Source organism: Theobroma umbraticum, unplaced genomic scaffold (genome assembly GCF_002168275.2).
Source record: "Theobroma umbraticum cultivar Fairchild unplaced genomic scaffold, ASM216827v3 scaffold_44.0, whole genome shotgun sequence".
In the NCBI taxonomy this organism is placed as follows: Eukaryota; Viridiplantae; Streptophyta; class Magnoliopsida; order Malvales; family Malvaceae; genus Theobroma; species Theobroma umbraticum.
In genome coordinates this window covers 3691894-3709628 of record NW_018397255.1, presented here as the reverse complement: position 1 = coordinate 3709628, position 17735 = coordinate 3691894, and the positions used below count along the sequence as shown (strand labels likewise).

General features: G+C 36.9%; 3 protein-coding genes and 1 non-coding gene across 4 annotated transcripts in view; 3 read left to right on the top strand and 1 right to left on the bottom strand.

The window, feature by feature from the left end:
* Positions 1 to 2968: 2968 nt before the first annotated feature.
* Positions 2969 to 3637, bottom strand: LOC149527600 (uncharacterized). Its single transcript, XM_089785803.1, has one exon. It carries the CDS (start codon positions 3516 to 3518, stop codon positions 3186 to 3188), a length of 333 nt encoding a protein of 110 aa, XP_089641929.1. The 5' UTR covers positions 3519 to 3637; the 3' UTR covers positions 2969 to 3185.
* Positions 3638 to 6658: 3021 nt separating this feature from the next.
* TRNAK-CUU (transfer RNA lysine (anticodon CUU)) lies at positions 6659 to 6732 on the top strand. Its single transcript has one exon. It is a non-coding gene; the product is annotated as a tRNA-Lys (tRNA).
* A 527-nt stretch (positions 6733 to 7259) lies between these two features.
* SHM1 (serine transhydroxymethyltransferase 1) lies at positions 7260 to 12620 on the top strand. Its single transcript, XM_021445466.2, has 15 exons — positions 7260 to 7792; positions 7890 to 7940; positions 8047 to 8133; positions 8284 to 8405; positions 8547 to 8623; positions 8872 to 8996; positions 9776 to 9868; positions 10191 to 10283; positions 10400 to 10597; positions 10711 to 10881; positions 11134 to 11211; positions 11441 to 11552; positions 11625 to 11735; positions 11924 to 12090; positions 12416 to 12620. The coding sequence occupies exons 1-14, from the start codon at positions 7703 to 7705 to the stop codon at positions 12067 to 12069; spliced, it is 1554 nt and encodes a 517-aa protein (XP_021301141.1). The 5' UTR covers positions 7260 to 7702; the 3' UTR covers positions 12070 to 12090; positions 12416 to 12620.
* A 1123-nt stretch (positions 12621 to 13743) lies between these two features.
* LOC110409296 (Zincin-like metalloproteases family protein) overlaps positions 13744 to 17735 on the top strand; it is a 7946-nt gene continuing 3954 nt past the window's right edge. The window contains exons 1-10 of the mRNA XM_021418593.2: positions 13744 to 14192; positions 14483 to 14650; positions 15004 to 15127; positions 15487 to 15563; positions 15862 to 16005; positions 16122 to 16352; positions 16419 to 16509; positions 17017 to 17138; positions 17233 to 17340; positions 17426 to 17671. Coding sequence (XP_021274268.2) covers positions 13764 to 14192; positions 14483 to 14650; positions 15004 to 15127; positions 15487 to 15563; positions 15862 to 16005; positions 16122 to 16352; positions 16419 to 16509; positions 17017 to 17138; positions 17233 to 17340; positions 17426 to 17671 — 1740 coding nt within the window. The 5' untranslated portion in view covers positions 13744 to 13763. The remainder of the gene's footprint in view (positions 14193 to 14482; positions 14651 to 15003; positions 15128 to 15486; positions 15564 to 15861; positions 16006 to 16121; positions 16353 to 16418; positions 16510 to 17016; positions 17139 to 17232; positions 17341 to 17425; positions 17672 to 17735) is intronic.

Below are 17735 nucleotides of genomic sequence, written 5' to 3'. Positions count from 1 at the left end.
AGGGCAAAGAAGACTGTACATTCACAAAAATCGCTTAGACAATAAGCCATTAGAGCCTATACCCTTTCAAAGTCTAAACCAGGTCAAAAGTCCTACAAAAAACAAGGTGAAAAGAAATTTTACATAATCAACGGGAACAAACTAAAATAGAAAACAACAAAGAGCCTCCTCAAAAAGAAATCCAAATGAGGATGACCAAGGAAACAAAACAACCTGAGCAGAGTCGTAAAGAAGGCTTCCAACCACGAAGGATTCAGGACTTAACCCTCTCATTCGCCACAAAGAAAGGTGGTCAACTCAACATCCTCAGCCAAACAGGAATAAAAAACCAAAGCAAAACCTCCAAATCCACAGGCGTCAAAGAAGTTCCCAACACTCCACAAAATTGAAGAGAGGAGCACTCAAAAACCAAGAACCTTCAACAACAAAGAACATTACAGCAAGCACAGAAACAAGCCAGAATCTCCCCAGAAAAGTCAGAACAAGCCCCTCCAGATCCAACCTAGAGTCCCAAAATAATGCACCACATGAAAACCAAGGTGCTCCTTCGCACACCCCAAGCCCCATCCAACCAAGCATACTGCCCTGTGACAAACTCAGCCACCCCAAGAATCCCACCTCCTCCATTGATAAGGAGGGAAGGCCAAGCCGCAAACACCAAGCAACCAAACACCCTGACTCCCTTAAATGTGCAACTTGAAACTAATCCAATCCATTACATGCAAGTTAAGATTGAAAATTTCAAACTTTGTTTATTCCAAAAGGAAATCTTCAAGCTTTAAAAAACCACGTTGAGAAAATATACAGGGCTGGGTTTGTCGAAGCTAAGAACTTTCAAAGACACAACCCAAATCAAACCAATATGTTTAACCCTTCATTGATCCAATATGCATCTATACATATAGCTTATCTTTGGCACCTACAGGCTCATGACTAAGAATCTATACGTTTATATATGAAGTTGAGTCTCAAAATACAAATAAAAATAAGTTAACGTTCACCTCATGTTAACCGCACTAAGTAATTACCAACTTCAAACATAATTAATAAACTTAAAGATAACTAACTGTGTAGATATACACACTGACAAATTAACTCCGACATGGAAACGGCATAAATTCCAACGGCATTCATGTCGATACGACAACCTTCAACATTATAAATCATGAACCAAGGTATTTAACCAGTCAGCCTAAACACAAAGGTTGAAAATTGACAAAACAAGCGGCTATTTCTTATTTTCGTATATTTGGTGGTAGTAACTGAATCATATCAAACAACCATTCAATCCAAGGGTTCAAGACATGAAATCCCAACTCATGAGGTAAAGGAAAAAACAAAAATAAAAATAAACCCTTAAATCTTTACAATCTTCTCTTCGAAATTTGAACACAAAAAGGGAGTTCTATCACTATCATTTCTCTCTAACCGAAATGATAGTAATACAGTCGAATATGTATCACAATTTTTCCAAAAAGAAATGGGAAAATTTGCTTAAAAGCAAGCAAGGGTTTCGAATTTTAGAGAGGAAATATTTATGGGATTTGGAAAAGAAAGAAAATGAAAGAAAGGATCGGATTCTCACCTAGAGAGAAGCTGACAGGGGTAAAAACTCAGTGGGAGAATGGAATTCAGAAAAGCAGCTAGCAGCGACCGAGAAGATCTGGGCTTCCCAGATTTAAATAATGGAGGGAATGTGGTCCCATTTTATATAGGCTCCACGAAATCCCTTACTGCTACGGGGCCTGAACCCAATCCCGATACTCATAGTATAAAACCCAAAATGCTCTAGGCCCAAATAAGGCCCAAACCTGCTCGTTAAATTAATCAGATGACACATTAGTATACCCTTTGTATGACAAAAGCGGCATAACAGAACAATATAGTAACTTATGCTTTAAAAGAAAAAGGGGTTTCAATACTAAGTATATTTATTTCAATTATAGCTACATGTATTTTTATTAAAAAAAAATTAATTTTGATTTTTTTCGAAATAAAAAGGAGGAAAGAAATGACTCAAGTAGGTACTAATTAGACTTTTGTTTAAAGAAAGAAATAAGTCAAGAGGCACTCATTAGAATTTTTGTTTAAGACAATGCTAAGCTGTGTCATTTGATTTTTCATGTTAAACATTTATTAGGAGATTTTAAATGATTGTTAGGAGAACTATAAATTGGTGTTAATCACAGAAATGTTTATGAGGAAAGGCCTTCTCTATCTAAGAGGAAAATTTCCCCCGACAGAAAAGGAGACAGTGTTTGAATGGTGAAATTATAAATGAAATGACAATGTTTTGTTGGCTATATGTATCAGCAGTGTTGATCACAAAAACACACTCTGATCAGTCTCAGACAAGCATACGGATCATATGCAGTTTCAGGCCTACTCAATGCAACTTGCACGGCTCTACCCCACAATTTGCCTTCAATAATTCTGCGACCTTTATTGGCAGGCGAAGCTGCACCCTAAAAAGCATGAAACTTAGCACTGTAACTCTGATCAATGCCTTGAAGATGCTAATAAGTCATGACCATCGATTTCAGCAAGTCCAGTTTGATCAGAAAAAACCAATCAACAAAAGAAAAAGAACAACCTTCCTTTTCCTTGCCATCTTGGCGTATTAGATTGTGAAAAACTAGAGTTTCACATGCAACTCTGATGGTCTCTGATGACATTTGAAATTACATTCTCTGCAGTGTGTGCAGTTATCAATCACAGTTAATTAGTCTTGTCATGGAGCTGAAATGTTGTTTTCCAGATGAAAATCAAATTAGTTTAGATTTTAATCATTGGTGAAAACATTTCTTTGATAAGAATCTGACCTTGGAAGGTTATTTTGTCTCTTCACTGATGATCAGAATTTAGTTAAGCAGATTAAGAAGAACAAGAAGGTCTTGCTCCTGTTGTTTTTCAGTCGGTCCTGGAACCTGAAAAATGCACCCCCAGTGGCCCTGGCAGATTCAATATGTCATCATCCAAAGCACAGATCCATTATTTCTAATCATTAGAGCTAACATAAACATTTCGAGGGAAAGAAGAAGAAGAAAACAAAGCAACAGAAAAGTAATTCGGCAGAAATGTGATTCTTGGAAACTTAATTAGCAGATCTTAATATATATATATATTTACAACAAAGGCGATCTGAACTTACAAAAAAAGAAAGAAACACATAAACAAACACAACATTATTCATGTACTTCCCATCTAACATCCTGAAAAACTCGCCGGCCATGGCCAGACTCATCATGATGACAACCATCATCAAAATTCTGTGAATAGCTAACAGCATCATAGTGAAAAGACAAAGGTTTTGATCCATATATGCTGCTCTTGCCATCCCTTACCAACCTCCTCAGCAGATTTCTCCATCTCCTCCTCGTCTTGTCACTGCCGCTGCCACTATAGTGAATGCGTGAGTACTCCATTTCTTCATGCACAGGGAAGCATGATGGGGACATCATGCAACTGGAAAAATAAAAGGATCGGCGGCTGCTGAGATCTCTCTCCATTTGAGACATTGGTTTCTCCTTCCCTGTCTAGCTAGACTTTAGTTAGGTTGGAATTGGATGATGTCAAGTTTCTCTTGTGTTTCCTCAACAATCATATGAGTGAGAAGAGGATGTTGTGTCTTTTATAAGTAAAAAGAATGATGGCAAAGAATGCAAAGCTTTATCCTTTTTGGCACTAATTCAGTGGGCCTTTAATGTGTACTAGACTATTATTTATGCTAGCAAAAATTTGTAGCTGGATTAGAAAAAAAAGCAGGATAATAATCAATTAATCATGTGATCCCTAACATTTAAATACATAGGTTTTTTTCTCTGGCTTGTGATTAGTTCACAAGCCAATTATCTTCCTTATTAACCACATCAATTCCCAAAGTTGATCTGATGTGATACAAACTGAGCTTTTGGTTCATACAGGGTCTAAACAAAATCAGTCAATACACAGAATGAGTTTACTTCAACTTAGATATCAAAAGAAGGCCAAGTTGTTCTAATTGCTCTGCTGATCCGGATCCAATAATTCCAAGGAAAATACAAAATTTAAGTTAATAACAGCAAAACAGCAGACAACAATATTTTCATGCACTCACAACTGACAGTTAACACTGTGTTGTATAAACCCCAAAATGAATAGCAAGGTTTACACAAGAAAGTGGCACAACTCTCTTGCTTGTCTTTCACTTGAATTTTCAATACCTTTCTTAAAGAATTAAATTCCTGAAGTTGAAATGGAGAAATAGTACAGAATCCAAATGCAAACAAAAACTGTGAAAGTAAAGAGTATGAAAGTTTTCTTGCCTTTTTTGTCATGGCAATTCCTGTTTTCCTTTAAAAGGAATTTATATATTTTAGCCAGAAGGGCAGAACCTGATCATGCTTTGTTGGCGTCTGTTGAGCATGTAATTAATAGTATTTAGGTTTGGTGGATTGCTCATAAAGTTGCCGAGCTAATTAGGAATAGGTAAATATAAAAGCTAAAGTGAAATTTACAAATAACCAGTCACGGTGTTAGTTGAGAAGCATCGGTCATCAAACTACTTCAAACTTTAATCATGATAACATTAACTTTCTTTTAATATATGATGGTAAGCACACTTAATTGTGTGATGAAATGCTCGTGACTGCATCGTTTTCATGAATCCTCGCCTCACGAAATGAGAACAGGAAGAATCTCAATCAAACGATACTTGATTGATTGAACAGCTTTGCTGTTATTTCTTAAGGAACATTAATGGTGGTAGGTGTGAAAAAGAGTGTGTTTGACGCCTTATTTTATACGCTCAAAGATTCTCTTGAAGGATACAAAAGCTCAATATACTAGTACTAAACAAAGATTAGCTACCCTCTTGAATTGAATAAGAAATAAATACTTTTATCACTTTTTCTTAAACCCTGAGATCCTGTTGTTTTGCCTAAGCGATCAATAATGTCATGGTTCAAACAATTCATTCAGAAATTTTAATTCTTGAAGCAAAGAAGAATTAGCTGAAGGGATTAAGCAAGTAATCTTGGTACAACAAAACCTGCTTGTGGCTACAACCCAGCACGAAACTAGTGGGCACTAGGGCTGGGGGCTAGTTTGTCGTATGTATCCGAAAATTTTTTTGATTTGGGAAAAAAGAGATCAGAGCAAGCAGGGCACGTACACACTGTCATATGCAAACATTTCACTGTTCTAGGATTCAGTGTCCCAGCTCCATCCCTCTTTTATCTCTTCTATCTTTGGATTCTGTTTTCATCTTTATGGTAGTGTATATATATATATAAACCATGTTGGATATAAATGAATTACTGTTTTAATTTGGTAAATGTGTTGATGATTATGATATAAAATAAAAGTAATTAAAAATCAAAATATGTTTTCTATGTACTTGGACTTCCCCCCACTCTATTTACGTCACCAAAACAAGTAGTAGGTGAAACGGAGGTGGAAAGAAATGGCTTCATTCCACCGACTATACTGACAAAAACTTAATGGTTCTGATCAATACGTGAGATGATTGCTGAGGAACAAAAATCAACATTTCCCATGATTCAAGAGTGGGGTAATAATTATTTCAACTTCTGCTATTAAATTTAGCTCCGGGTAAACAGGTTACATGATAGGAATTGCGAAAAAACAGCTTTGCGTGCACTTGAAGAGTATCATCGAACCTGGATTTTGACCTTGGTTCAATTTCTGTACAGTTTTATCTTTGTTAATAATTCCCTGTGAACATAAGGTTAAGGTGAAGGTGAAGATGAAGCACACATTGGCCCAACATGATCTCCAACCAAAGTTTTTCTAGCAGTTGCAGGTGATGTATATTCCTCTTACAAGTGGAGTAACATAGGTCTCGTATCTACCCTCCATTTATCATTGATCAGTTTACTGTTGCTACTTGAAATTAATTGTCAATCTAGGAAGTCGTGCAACTTTTATGGAACATGATTTACCTCCCCTGCAAATGTTTGAACAGATATGGGATAATGGGGAATGGGTTGCCCAAGGAGAACAGTTAGGAAACATGATAAAGAGTAAGAGGGATGAGCTTTGGGTCATCAACAAACGAGAACATGCTTTATACAGAGTGAGAGTAAAGAAGATTATATTCCATGGTTGAACCAAATCAAACCCAACTAACTATCCAAGATTAAGATATGTTGCTCTGAATCAATCTGTTTTTTTTCTTTTTTAAAAAAAAAATTCGGTGTAAGACAGCAAATCACATTTTGAAAGTTGTAGAACATTTGAAACTCATCTGGTCGGGTCAGGGACCCCATGTGGAGAAGCTGAAGTATGTCTTGGACCAAAGACGTGGCGTTTCACATGTTGAGAAAGGACGCAACTGGACAAGGATGGTGGGTGCACATGGCCCCGAATCAATGGACTTGACCCTGTTTTACTGTTGAAATGTTGCCGGTTATTTCTGCTTCAGTTAAGCGGCGGACGGGGGATGGGGGTTGTGTTGGTTCTTCAGACAATTAAGTTTTCTTGTGGTTTTTTCCTTGATTATCATAATTAGTGCTTTCATCTACTTGTTACGCGGGCTTAAGAGACAAACACGGTGGTTTAGCTGGCCGAATGCACACCCTACGTTCGGTTTGGGCTGAAACGTCCAAACAGTGGTAGAGAGTTGAATATTATTTATGTTGACATAAAAATACAAAAAGCTGGAATAGCAAAGTTGGTTAGAGCGTATGGCCCTTAACCATAAGGTCGGAGGTTCGAGCCCTCCTTCTAGCGTTTTCGTTTTATTTTTCATGACATTTTGGGCTGGCTAGGTTAACTTAAAGGCCCATGGGCAAATAATCTTCGTTTTATTTTTCATGACATTTTGGGCTGGCCAGTTTAAGACTTAAAGGCCCATGGGTAAATATTCCTGTTTCATAAAAAGGGTTAAGACAGTTTTATTTTTCATTAAGGCCCATGGATAAACATTCCTGTTTCATAAAAAGGGTTCAGACTTCAAGGCCCATGAAAAAATATTTTCTTACATTCTGAAATTTAGTGTTTTCATTTATTTTTCATGATATTTTGGGCTGACCGGGTTTCATAAAAAGGGTTAGACTTAATGGCCCATGGGTAAATATTTTCTTACACTCTGAAGGATAGTGTTAGTGCTCAAGCCCAAAGCCACTGTCCCAGCAAGAAAACTATAAAATGTTGGAGAAAATGACGTCTGAGTTTGCGGGGACGGGTCCATATCTTTGGTGGCAAAATCTGACTCTCAAATGCATTCAGATTCTATCACCTTATATTCCTGAGGTTTTAATTCTATGGCTAAGAAATGCAGAGTTTTGGATAGGGCTTTCATGGCTAGTTTCCTTACCATGCATATCTGACGTTCGATTTCCATAAATCCTTATTTGATCATGTAAACGAGGGAATGATACTAAAGATAATCGGCACTGGCAATTAGCAACGAAAGGCCAGGACAAAAGGGAGCACATACTCAGTGGGAGCCACCAACGGTTGGAGGATAGTCGTTGCTCGTTAGAGGGACAGCAGCACTTCTTCGCTCTGAGAAGGGCCAAACCAACTTCGATAGGAAAAGGACTTGAACCCACAGATTTCAAAAATCGGCTTCCAACCATCGAAAGCTCACCCTCAACCTATGCCACAAACCAAGCCTTAGAGACATACCCATACCCTAAGTAACAAACTTCTTCCACAGCTTCAGAACCCAAAACACCAAAAGAAAGAAGAAACAAAAATGGCGATGGCAATGGCGCTTCGACGACTCTCCTCTTCCATTGACAAGCGTTTCCGTCCTTTGTACAATGCCACCTCCCTTTATTACATGGTTTCTTCTTTTCCTCTCTTTCATTTCTTCTAATTCGATATTCTGTAATAGTTTCTTTTTTAATCCTTTTTTTTTCCTCTTTTTTTTTTTGGTGCAGTCATCTTTGCCAAATGAAGCAGTGTACGAGAAGGAGAAATCTGGTGTCACTGTAAGAACTTCATTGTTTTTCTTTAAACTTGTTTAGTTTAGATTGAAAGCAATTTTCTCTTATTGGAATTATTCGATGGAAAAATTGTTCTCCTCTTTCTTCACAGTGGCCAAAGCAACTGAATGCTCCACTTGAGGCCGTTGATCCTGAAATTGCTGACATCATCGAGCTTGAGAAAGCGCGCCAATGGAAGGTAACAGCATAACTATTTTCAATCAACTAACTCTCCTTTTTTTTGTTTTTTGTTTTTAAATAACTTTGTTCTCAATGATACCCTGCTTTTGGATTGATAACATGTTAAAGTAGCTAAATTTGCTGAAAGAAAACGCCGTTTGATTTAAAGGGACTTGAACTCATTCCTTCGGAGAACTTCACTTCGGTGTCGGTGATGCAAGCAGTTGGGTCTGTCATGACCAACAAGTACAGTGAAGGGTATCCGGGTGCAAGATACTATGGAGGGAATGAGTACGTTAATCAATTCTCTAGTCCTTTCTTCGTGCTCATATTAAGTTTTGTTAGTTTATTTTATTGGGTGCTGACTTGACCGGAATCAGTAAATTCACGTAGTATCCGGATGCTTAAGTGGTTTTAACTTTCATCTTGTAGATACATCGACATGGCAGAGTCCTTATGTCAGAAGCGTGCCCTGGAAGCATTCCGGTTGGATCCTGAAAAATGGGGAGGTAAGATATGTCTAATTTGGTTATGGCAAGAGAATTCATAGCAATAGTTTTTTTTTTTTTTTGTTTTAAATTTGTTATTTATGTTGGAGGGTGAATAAAGTACCTAGAACTTTACAGATGTAGTTATTCACTGGGTGCTTACGGAGATAGTAATAGGCATGGTTAGGAAAGAAATTTTCTGCATGAGCTTTCATAGCATTTGGTTGCTGACAGGCTTTCTCTGTTTATTATGCTCTGTTGTCTGGCAGTGAATGTGCAGCCCCTTTCTGGTTCTCCAGCCAATTTTCATGTTTACACTGCACTATTAAAGCCCCATGACAGAATCATGGCACTTGATCTTCCTCATGGTGGGCATCTCTCTCATGGTTATCAGGTACTTCAAAATTACATAGCTAATTTTGTTGCACTGACTGTCCTTACTTCATAACAGTATTTAAGTACAATGTGACTTTGCAAACAAGTTTAAGCTACAGTGCAAGACATTATTCTCTTCAAACATCAGACAATGCCTCAGCAATTTCTGGAATTACTTAAAATGAAATTACGGGGTTGTAAATGTATGATTGTTCCCTAATTTATTTTTCTTCTTTGTTTGATTTATCCAAAACAGTGCAGAGAGTAAAAAAATAGTGGTAATAATTAAGAAATGAGGCTATTATTTAGACATTTTTTAAGCATTTCCCTTGTTATTTCTAAGAACAGACGCTGAGTACAAGTTTAAGAAACACCAAGAGCCACTCTCACTCTCTGTCTTGGTTAAACTTCTAGAGTCCTCTTTCATAGTCCCAGTCTCCTTCCAAGTTTTCTCCTGACACAGATATTCTGTCTAGATTCCCAGCGTCATTTTTAAAACAGACAGACATATGGGTTGAATTCTTGAAATAAGTGGTCACTCATATTTCGCCTGCTAGTTGAAATTTGAAGGTCTTCTTTTGAAGCTTTCATCTCTTGTGCTGCTATATGATAATGCATGAAACATTCTTTCTCTTTGGAAGTGTAATCCTATAATCAATGAATCTACGTCCGTATACTCTGAGGATTAAGCAGGATTAAATTCTGAATGTCAACAGTTTCTTAGGATGTCTTCTTGTTTGTATTATTATTTTCGGGTTGTAACTTGATGCTTATGTGGTTTCTTTTGTGATTGCATAGACGGACACCAAAAAGATATCTGCTGTGTCTATATTTTTTGAGACAATGCCATACAGATTGAAAGAGAGCACTGGCTATATTGACTATGACCAGGTACTTTATCAGATTTCATATTGTGATAGCTTCTTAGTTTTTCTTTCATCACTTTTCGGTCAAAATAGAATACAGTTTCCCAGATTGCAAATCAGTTTTTGTTTACAACTATTTTCCTTCCCAGTAAGGCAACACACATTTTTCATCTTCTGCTAGTTAGCTGACACTGTGCTGCATCAACTTTTTATATTACTTTTAATTGATACAAGATGTCCCCTGTGTAGTTTTGGTCTAGTTTTGCAGCTTTTGTAGTTTTTCGTTTTATTAGATTCCCCTCAATCACAGTAGAAGTTTTTCTTGACATCAAAGTTTTTAATTGCAGTTGGAGAAGAGTGCAGCTCTTTTTAGGCCAAAATTAATAGTTGCTGGTGCTAGTGCTTATGCACGTCTATATGATTATGCACGTATTCGAAAGGTAGCCTTCTTTAGATTTATCTAAAGCTATTCAGCTAAGGTTATCAATTTTGTCATACATCGAAGTTCGTGATTTTGACCCCATTTGGATGTCACATCTGTTATGTATTAAACCAGGTTTGTGACAAGCAAAAAGCAATATTGTTGGCAGACATGGCACACATTAGTGGTTTGGTTGCAGCTGGTGTCATCCCTTCACCTTTTGAGTATGCTGATGTTGTAACCACCACAACTCACAAGTCACTTCGTGGGCCTCGTGGAGCCATGATTTTCTTCAGAAAGGGACTGAAAGAGATTAACAAGCAAGGGAAAGAGGTTAGCTGCTGAAAGTAAACATTACCTTTTTATAATATCTAGCTCATTTTGTGCTCTATTCTCTTTCAACATGTGAGTGGAACAAAAATTTAGACTAGTGACTTTTTCTGCAGATTTTCTATGATTATGAAGACAAAATCAATCAGGCTGTCTTTCCTGGACTTCAAGGTGGCCCGCACAACCACACAATTACTGGTCTTGCAGTTGCACTGAAACAGGCAACTACTCCAGAGTATAAGGCCTACCAAGAGCAAGTCCTCAGTAATTGCTCAAAGTTCGCACAGGTATCATATGCAAGATGTAGCAAAATTTATTCTACAACAAAGCATGGAAACATCCCTTGTTCTCATCTACTTGATGGAGAATTATTTTTCATTTTGCTGAAGTGATTCTTTATATTCATTGAAAAAGAATGAACTCACATATACCAGGAGGCATCCTTAGGGATGTGTTTAAGAATTTTAAAAAATAAATACATATGAATCTCTCTTCTTAAACTCAGTAGTTTTAACCACCAAAATCTACCAAATTTGCAGACTCTGGCTGAGAAGGGATACGAACTTGTTTCTGGTGGAACAGAAAACCATCTAGTTTTGGTTAATCTGAAGAACAAGGTAAGAGATAGACGTTTTATATCCTCTGGCTACTTGGAGAAAATAATAAATCTGGTTTAAAAGTTCTCATACCTTACTTCTTGGTTGTGCTTTACGATTTTAAATTTGCTAATCTGTTGAGTTTTGATGGAAGATGATGCTCTTTACTAGTAGAGATGCTGGCTTCATGAAAAGAACGTTATTATGAAAGCTAGGATGAAACTAAGCTTTTATAGCATCTTCTCTACAGGGTATTGATGGCTCCAGGGTTGAAAAGGTGTTGGAAGCAGTGCATATGGCAGCAAACAAAAACACTGTACCTGGAGATGTGTCTGCTATGGTTCCTGGTGGCATCAGGATGGGTAAAGGCTGTTTTTTGTAGTTTTGTGCTGACATGACCTAAACTTATTCTTACAAGTTGAAATACACTCCAGGAACCCCTGCTCTTACGTCTAGAGGATTTGTTGAGGGGGACTTTGTTAAAGTAGCAGAATATTTTGATGCTGCTGTGAACTTGGCACTGAAAATCAAGGCTGAAACAAAAGGTTTTTGCAAGCCTTTATTCCCTCTAGTATTATTCTCTCTGAACTTGTACTTGTCTGACTATCAGTTATATCTGCTCTATAATGTGTATGTTAATAGTACAAAATTATTCTAGGTCCTTAGTCCTGACTAGTTCTGTTGCTTGACTCTACTGATTTGTGGCTACGTGCTGTTGATTTTTGTAAACCAGGGACAAAGTTGAAAGATTTCGTGGCCACACTGGCTGCTCCTAACTTTCAATCAGAGATTGCAAAACTCCGCCACAACGTTGAGGAGTATGCAAAGCAATTCCCGACAATTGGATTTGAAAAGGGAACCATGAAGTACAAGAACTGAGAAACCAACCTTGTCTGCAAGGTATATGATTGATTAACTTACCATGCTAAAAGTCATTTCTTACTTCTCTTTAGGTGAATTAGTTGACATCTAAAACCCATTTATGTTCTTCCCCCTTTGAAAAAAAATTGTTGCCAACATATATGACACAGGAGTGTCTGAGATTGTATTTTATTTAATTTACAACGCCCCGGCATCAATATACTAAGCTCTTTGGGTATGTCAGCATCTATACTAAGTGTCATCAGATGAATCTTTTAGGTTTTCCATAGTTGTGACAACCATGTTATTCTAGTTCTGTTCTTGTTGTCATGTTCTTCGCTGATTAACCATCTATTTGGAACAGGTATGCATGTGCTAGTATGATTTTTCTACTGGTGGAGGTGAATGAGGAACAACATTTTACTTGCAGGCCAATTGTATAGAATGTGAATTAACAGCTTTTATGGGTATACATGAGAAAACTTTGGTTTGAATCTTCACTGAATGTGTATACATACATACTTATAGACCCTTTGAAGCAATAAACCTGCATTGAGATCAAAAGTGGTTTCTTCTTACTGCCTTGAATTGATTCATACGGTTGATGCAAAATTCATCTGAGTAAAAGATATACTCTTGAATTGTTATGTTCATCTGAGTACCGGATTGTTCAACCGCCAGACCAAAATGATATCGGAAACAAGAACAAGAAGTAACTCATGACATTTGTTTCAGAAATGATCATCATGGAAACCCTCTGATGATGCTTCTCTAGCATTCAGTCTGGCTCTTAAGCTGCTGCAGTGCTCTTATTTTCCATAACTAAGCATCTTCACCTAGTTGGCCTTTTTGGATCCCTAGTTAAATCTGCTAGAACAAGATGGTTGAATTATGAGCACTTGATTTCGACCAATCTTTTTAGAAGTGAATCTTAGACCTTGACATTCCATTAAACAGGTATCTACTTCCAAAGTAAAGGCTGCACTTGCAACTCTATTTTTCAAGTGCTTGTAAGTCACTTCCAAGTAAGAACACAGTAATGAGAACAGGAAACGTAGACTAATAATAGCTACTATGTTGTTCATACTCTTTAAACTTTATAATATAATCAAATACTAATCAGATTGGGACTGCTACTTTTGAAAAGAATATGCATCAATATAAATTAATCACCAGAATTCTTACTATGAATAAGTTAACAAGTATTATATTAACTTTCTGTTTACCCTGTTCTTGTTTAAAAGAATGTCTTCTTTATAAAAAACAGGGGATGACAAGCTGTAACATCTCTCATTTTCATCACCTTTTTACCATTGTATTCTCACTTCCTCCTTTTTCCCAATATCTTAAAAAAATATATCATTAATTATAATATATAATAAAATATTATAATTGGAATAAACTTTTCAACTAACACTGTTGAGATATGGGATTCTTCATATCCCATGTTGGGTAACAAACTTCTAATTTCTTAATCAATATAATACAGAAATATCCAAATTAGCAATTTTCTCAGGAAACTTTCTATGTTAACCCAATACTACTAATATTGTCATTATTGGCATTAGCTTGATGACTTAATCCCATCATCACTGAACACGTGGGCAACCAGACATGAAGAAAATCTGGGTCCCATTCCCAAGGATCATCCTACAAGAACAATACTGATTTCCTCTTATCCAAGCAAATGTACAAAAATCAACAGAGGAAAAATGAGAATTACACGACACCTGCCAAACAGAGTCCTACTCAAGACAACCTTGGTTGTGGTCAACGTACTCATGGCTACTACTCGCTGCTCTCTCTCCCGCTCAGTCCATCCAATACTAAAGCGCTCGCCTTTTTCTTCTTCTTCTCCCCATTTTACCCCCAAGCTTTTCCGCAAATCCTACGCTTGTCCTCTCTGGTCTTCTTCTTTCTCTTTCTGCCTTGAGTCTCTTCACCACTCAACTTCTCCTTCTCTCTCTTTCTCTTCATTTTCTTCTTGCTCGTCTCTCTCCCCTCCTTCAATGGCTTCTTCAGCTTCTATTGATGAGAACATGGAGTCCAATCCTCTCTTGCAAGATTTCGACTTTCCACCTTTTGATGTTGTTGAAGCCAAGCATGTCAGGCCTGGGATTCGTGCCTTGTTGAAGAAACTCGTATGTTCTTTTGATTTTTTTGGGCTGGTTTTATTTCCGGGTTTAAGGCTTTTTTTTTGCCTTGTTCTAAATCCAATATTGGATTTTGCCTTTTTTGAGATCATTCTCTTTTTGAGAATTCAAATTCAAAACTTTGGTTGCCATAATCTTTTATTTGTTTGGCTTTTGGGCTTTCAAGATTTTGATTCTTCGAAACTAGTGTTAAAGTTCGAAACTTTGTAATGTTCTGGTATCTGGGATATTTGGATTTTGTGTGTTTGATTTCGAGAATGTTTGTGTTGGTTGAGTAGGAAAGTGATTTGGATGAATTGGAGAAAACAGTGGAGCCATCATGGCCAAAGATGGTGGAGCCGTTGGAAAAGATTGTTGATCGGTTGACTCTTGTGTGGGGAATGGTTAATCATCTTAAGTCTGTTAAAGATACAGCTGAGCTTCGTGCTGCCATTGAAGAAGTCCAGGTACATTGATGTTGTCATTATGTTCTCTATTTAAGGACAGTCTAATATATAACATACAATATATATACGAATATATTAATGCTTAGCACCAATTTTTCAGACATCTACTATCTATCTAATTCTTATCGTAGATTAAGTTGGTGAATTTATTTTAATGGTTTTGGCATAACTTATACCACATGCTATAGTAGGAATTTACTTAATTGATTTTCTTTCCATTTATTGAGTCGGGAACGGTGGTGTTCCTTTTTGTTTTCAAGCAATTTGGTTTGGCATTCTTGCATTACTTTGCAGTTTCCTTTAACCTCACTCTTTCCATTTTGGTCCTTATGGTGTTTAGTTTTTCCTTACAGCCCGAAAAAGTGAAGTTTCAACTAAGATTGGGACAAAGTAAACCGATCTACAATGCTTTCAAGGCTATTAGAAAATCTCCTGATTGGCAATCACTGAGTGAAGCCCGCAAACGTATTGTAGAGAGTGAGTATCTTTGTTTAGTTATCTATATATCAAATAAAATGGGAGATATTGTTCCATTTTAATTTTGGTGCCTTACTTCTATGCTAGAATCGCTACCTTAATTTAGTTATTAGATGTTGGCCAATGCTGAGTACTGACAGCAAAGTCTTATAGTTTGATTGCTATTACAAATGTGATGATTAAAATTCTGAAAAAAGAATGGAAGAAAAAAAAGTGAAACTTAATTTAGTGTGATGTTGCATGTCGATGTTGAATATATAAAAGTGATATCATTTACAATGTGCTTGTTCCATTTCTTTTAATTTCTATTAGTGTTTGAAAATGCTTGATAACTCCTTTTTTTTTTTGTATGTGTGCAGCCCAGATAAAGGAAGCTGTTCTTAATGGTGTTTCACTTGAAGATGATAAAAGAGAACAGTTTAACAAAATTGAACAGGTTCGATTTAATATTAGTTGAAGTTAAAGCAACTGAAATTTGCTTGGTGTCATACTACTGGTCCATTTTATCTTTTGAAGTCAACTTCTGTGCCAACTAAAATGAGGAGTAATTGACACAAGTTTCTTTTGAAGTTCTTGGTGTCTGTTTTCTTGCCTTTCTTTCCCTGTCTTTTAAGAAAATTATTTCCTGTAAAGTTTAGCAGGCTTGGAAATCTGAAAGTAACCATATAAATATTTATGCTCATTCTTTGTTCCTTTTGGCTATTCCTTTCAATTTACGATTAGCTGCATTACAGGAGCTGGAGAGGCTGTCTCACAAATTTAGCGAGAATGTTTTGGATGCCACAAAGAAGTTTGAAAAGCTGATAACTGATAAGAAAGAAATCGAGGGTTTGCCAGCGACTGCTCTTGGGTTAGCCGCACAAACAGCAGTTTCTAAGGTATTCTTTTCCTTCAGCTTATGTTTGCATTTACTAATGGTTTCCCATTCTCAAGCCTAGTGTGAAGTTTCCAATTTTTCTGCCGTGTATTATATTATTTCTTGGTTCTCACCTAGGGGCATGAAAATGCTACTGCTGAGAATGGCCCGTGGATGATTACGTTGGATGCTCCAAGTTTTATTTCTGTTATGCAACATGCTCGTAACCGTGCCTTGCGTGAGGAAGTCTACCGCGCTTATGTAACTCGGGCATCGAGTGGTGATTTGGATAATACACCAATAATCAATCAGATATTGCAGCTTCGGTTGGAAAAGGCTAAGCTTCTCAATTACAAGAACTATGCCGAGGTATGAATCAAGAGTATCTACAACAATATACCCTTTTCATAGGCTGACCAAAGTGTATTTGATCAGGTAAGCATGGCAACCAAAATGGCTACTGTTGATAAAGCTGAGGAGCTATTAGAAAAGCTTCGGAGTGCTTCCTGGAATGCTGCTGTCCAAGGTAGTTTGCTGGATATAGTTTCTTATTGGGTACAAAACGTTGCAAGTCTTTTGATCTTTGATTTATCATGTGAAACTATGTCCTCAGAACTTGTCTGTTTGATTAGAATAACTTATTAATGTATGATATTTTTAGTTCTTGATATTTGAAAGTTCAATTTTAACTCACAAACACTATTGTTGTTGTTAGGAACACATTCCTACTCTAGGTTATTTAAATGAAACTCCACTCACAGCAATTAATTTGTGATCATGTATGTTACTTATTATCTGATATAATTTTTCATGAATTCACCTTTAATGCTGCTGTACTAGTTGGCATTATAAGAAAGGTTGTTTTTTCTTAAATACAATTTCAGAACTTGATTTTCATGAAGCTTGCTGTGCTTTGCTTTCTATATTTCTCCTTAATAGTTCCTGTCCAATAATTTCATTCTTAATGCAATCTTTCTAAATAAAAGCTACTTGGGAAGAACTTTTAAGCATCTAATCTTTTTGGTCTTTGCAGATGTTGAAGACCTAAAAGATTACTCCAAGAGTCAAGATGCACTAGAAGCTGATAATTTGAGCCATTGGGACATCAACTTCTGGAGTGAGAGGCTTCGTGAGTCAAAATACAACATCAATGAGGTTGACTCTCTCTCTTTGCTAATTAAATTGTAGCTTCAAGACATCAGTTTTACGTGAAGAAAACTTATGTCTATCCTTATCCAAAATTGTACAGGAAGAACTCCGGCCATATTTCTCATTTTCAAAGGTTATGGATGGCCTTTTCAACCTTGCTAAGACGCTTTTTGGGATTGACATTGAGCCAGCTGATGGTCTGGCTCCTGTAAGTATTTCCTTGGTTCATCTACACTTTTCTTCACTGCCAATTTCATAGAATATTAATTTCACGTCCAACTTTTTTTTTTAAGGTCTGGAACAAAGATGTCAGGTTCTATTGTGTTAAAGATTCTTCAGGTAGTCCAATTGCCTATTTTTATTTTGATCCATACTCTCGTCCATCAGAGAAAAGGGAAGGTGCATGGATGGATGAGGTTGTTTCTCGAAGTCGTGTACTGTCACGTAATGGTACCACAGCAAGGTTGCCTGTTGCCCACATGGTGTGCAATCAAACACCACCAGTTGGGGACAAGCCAAGCCTCATGACATTCCGTGAAGTAAGTTGAAGACATTAGTTTTAAGTGTAATGCTAATGCTTCTAAGTTATGGTGTTCTGAGTGA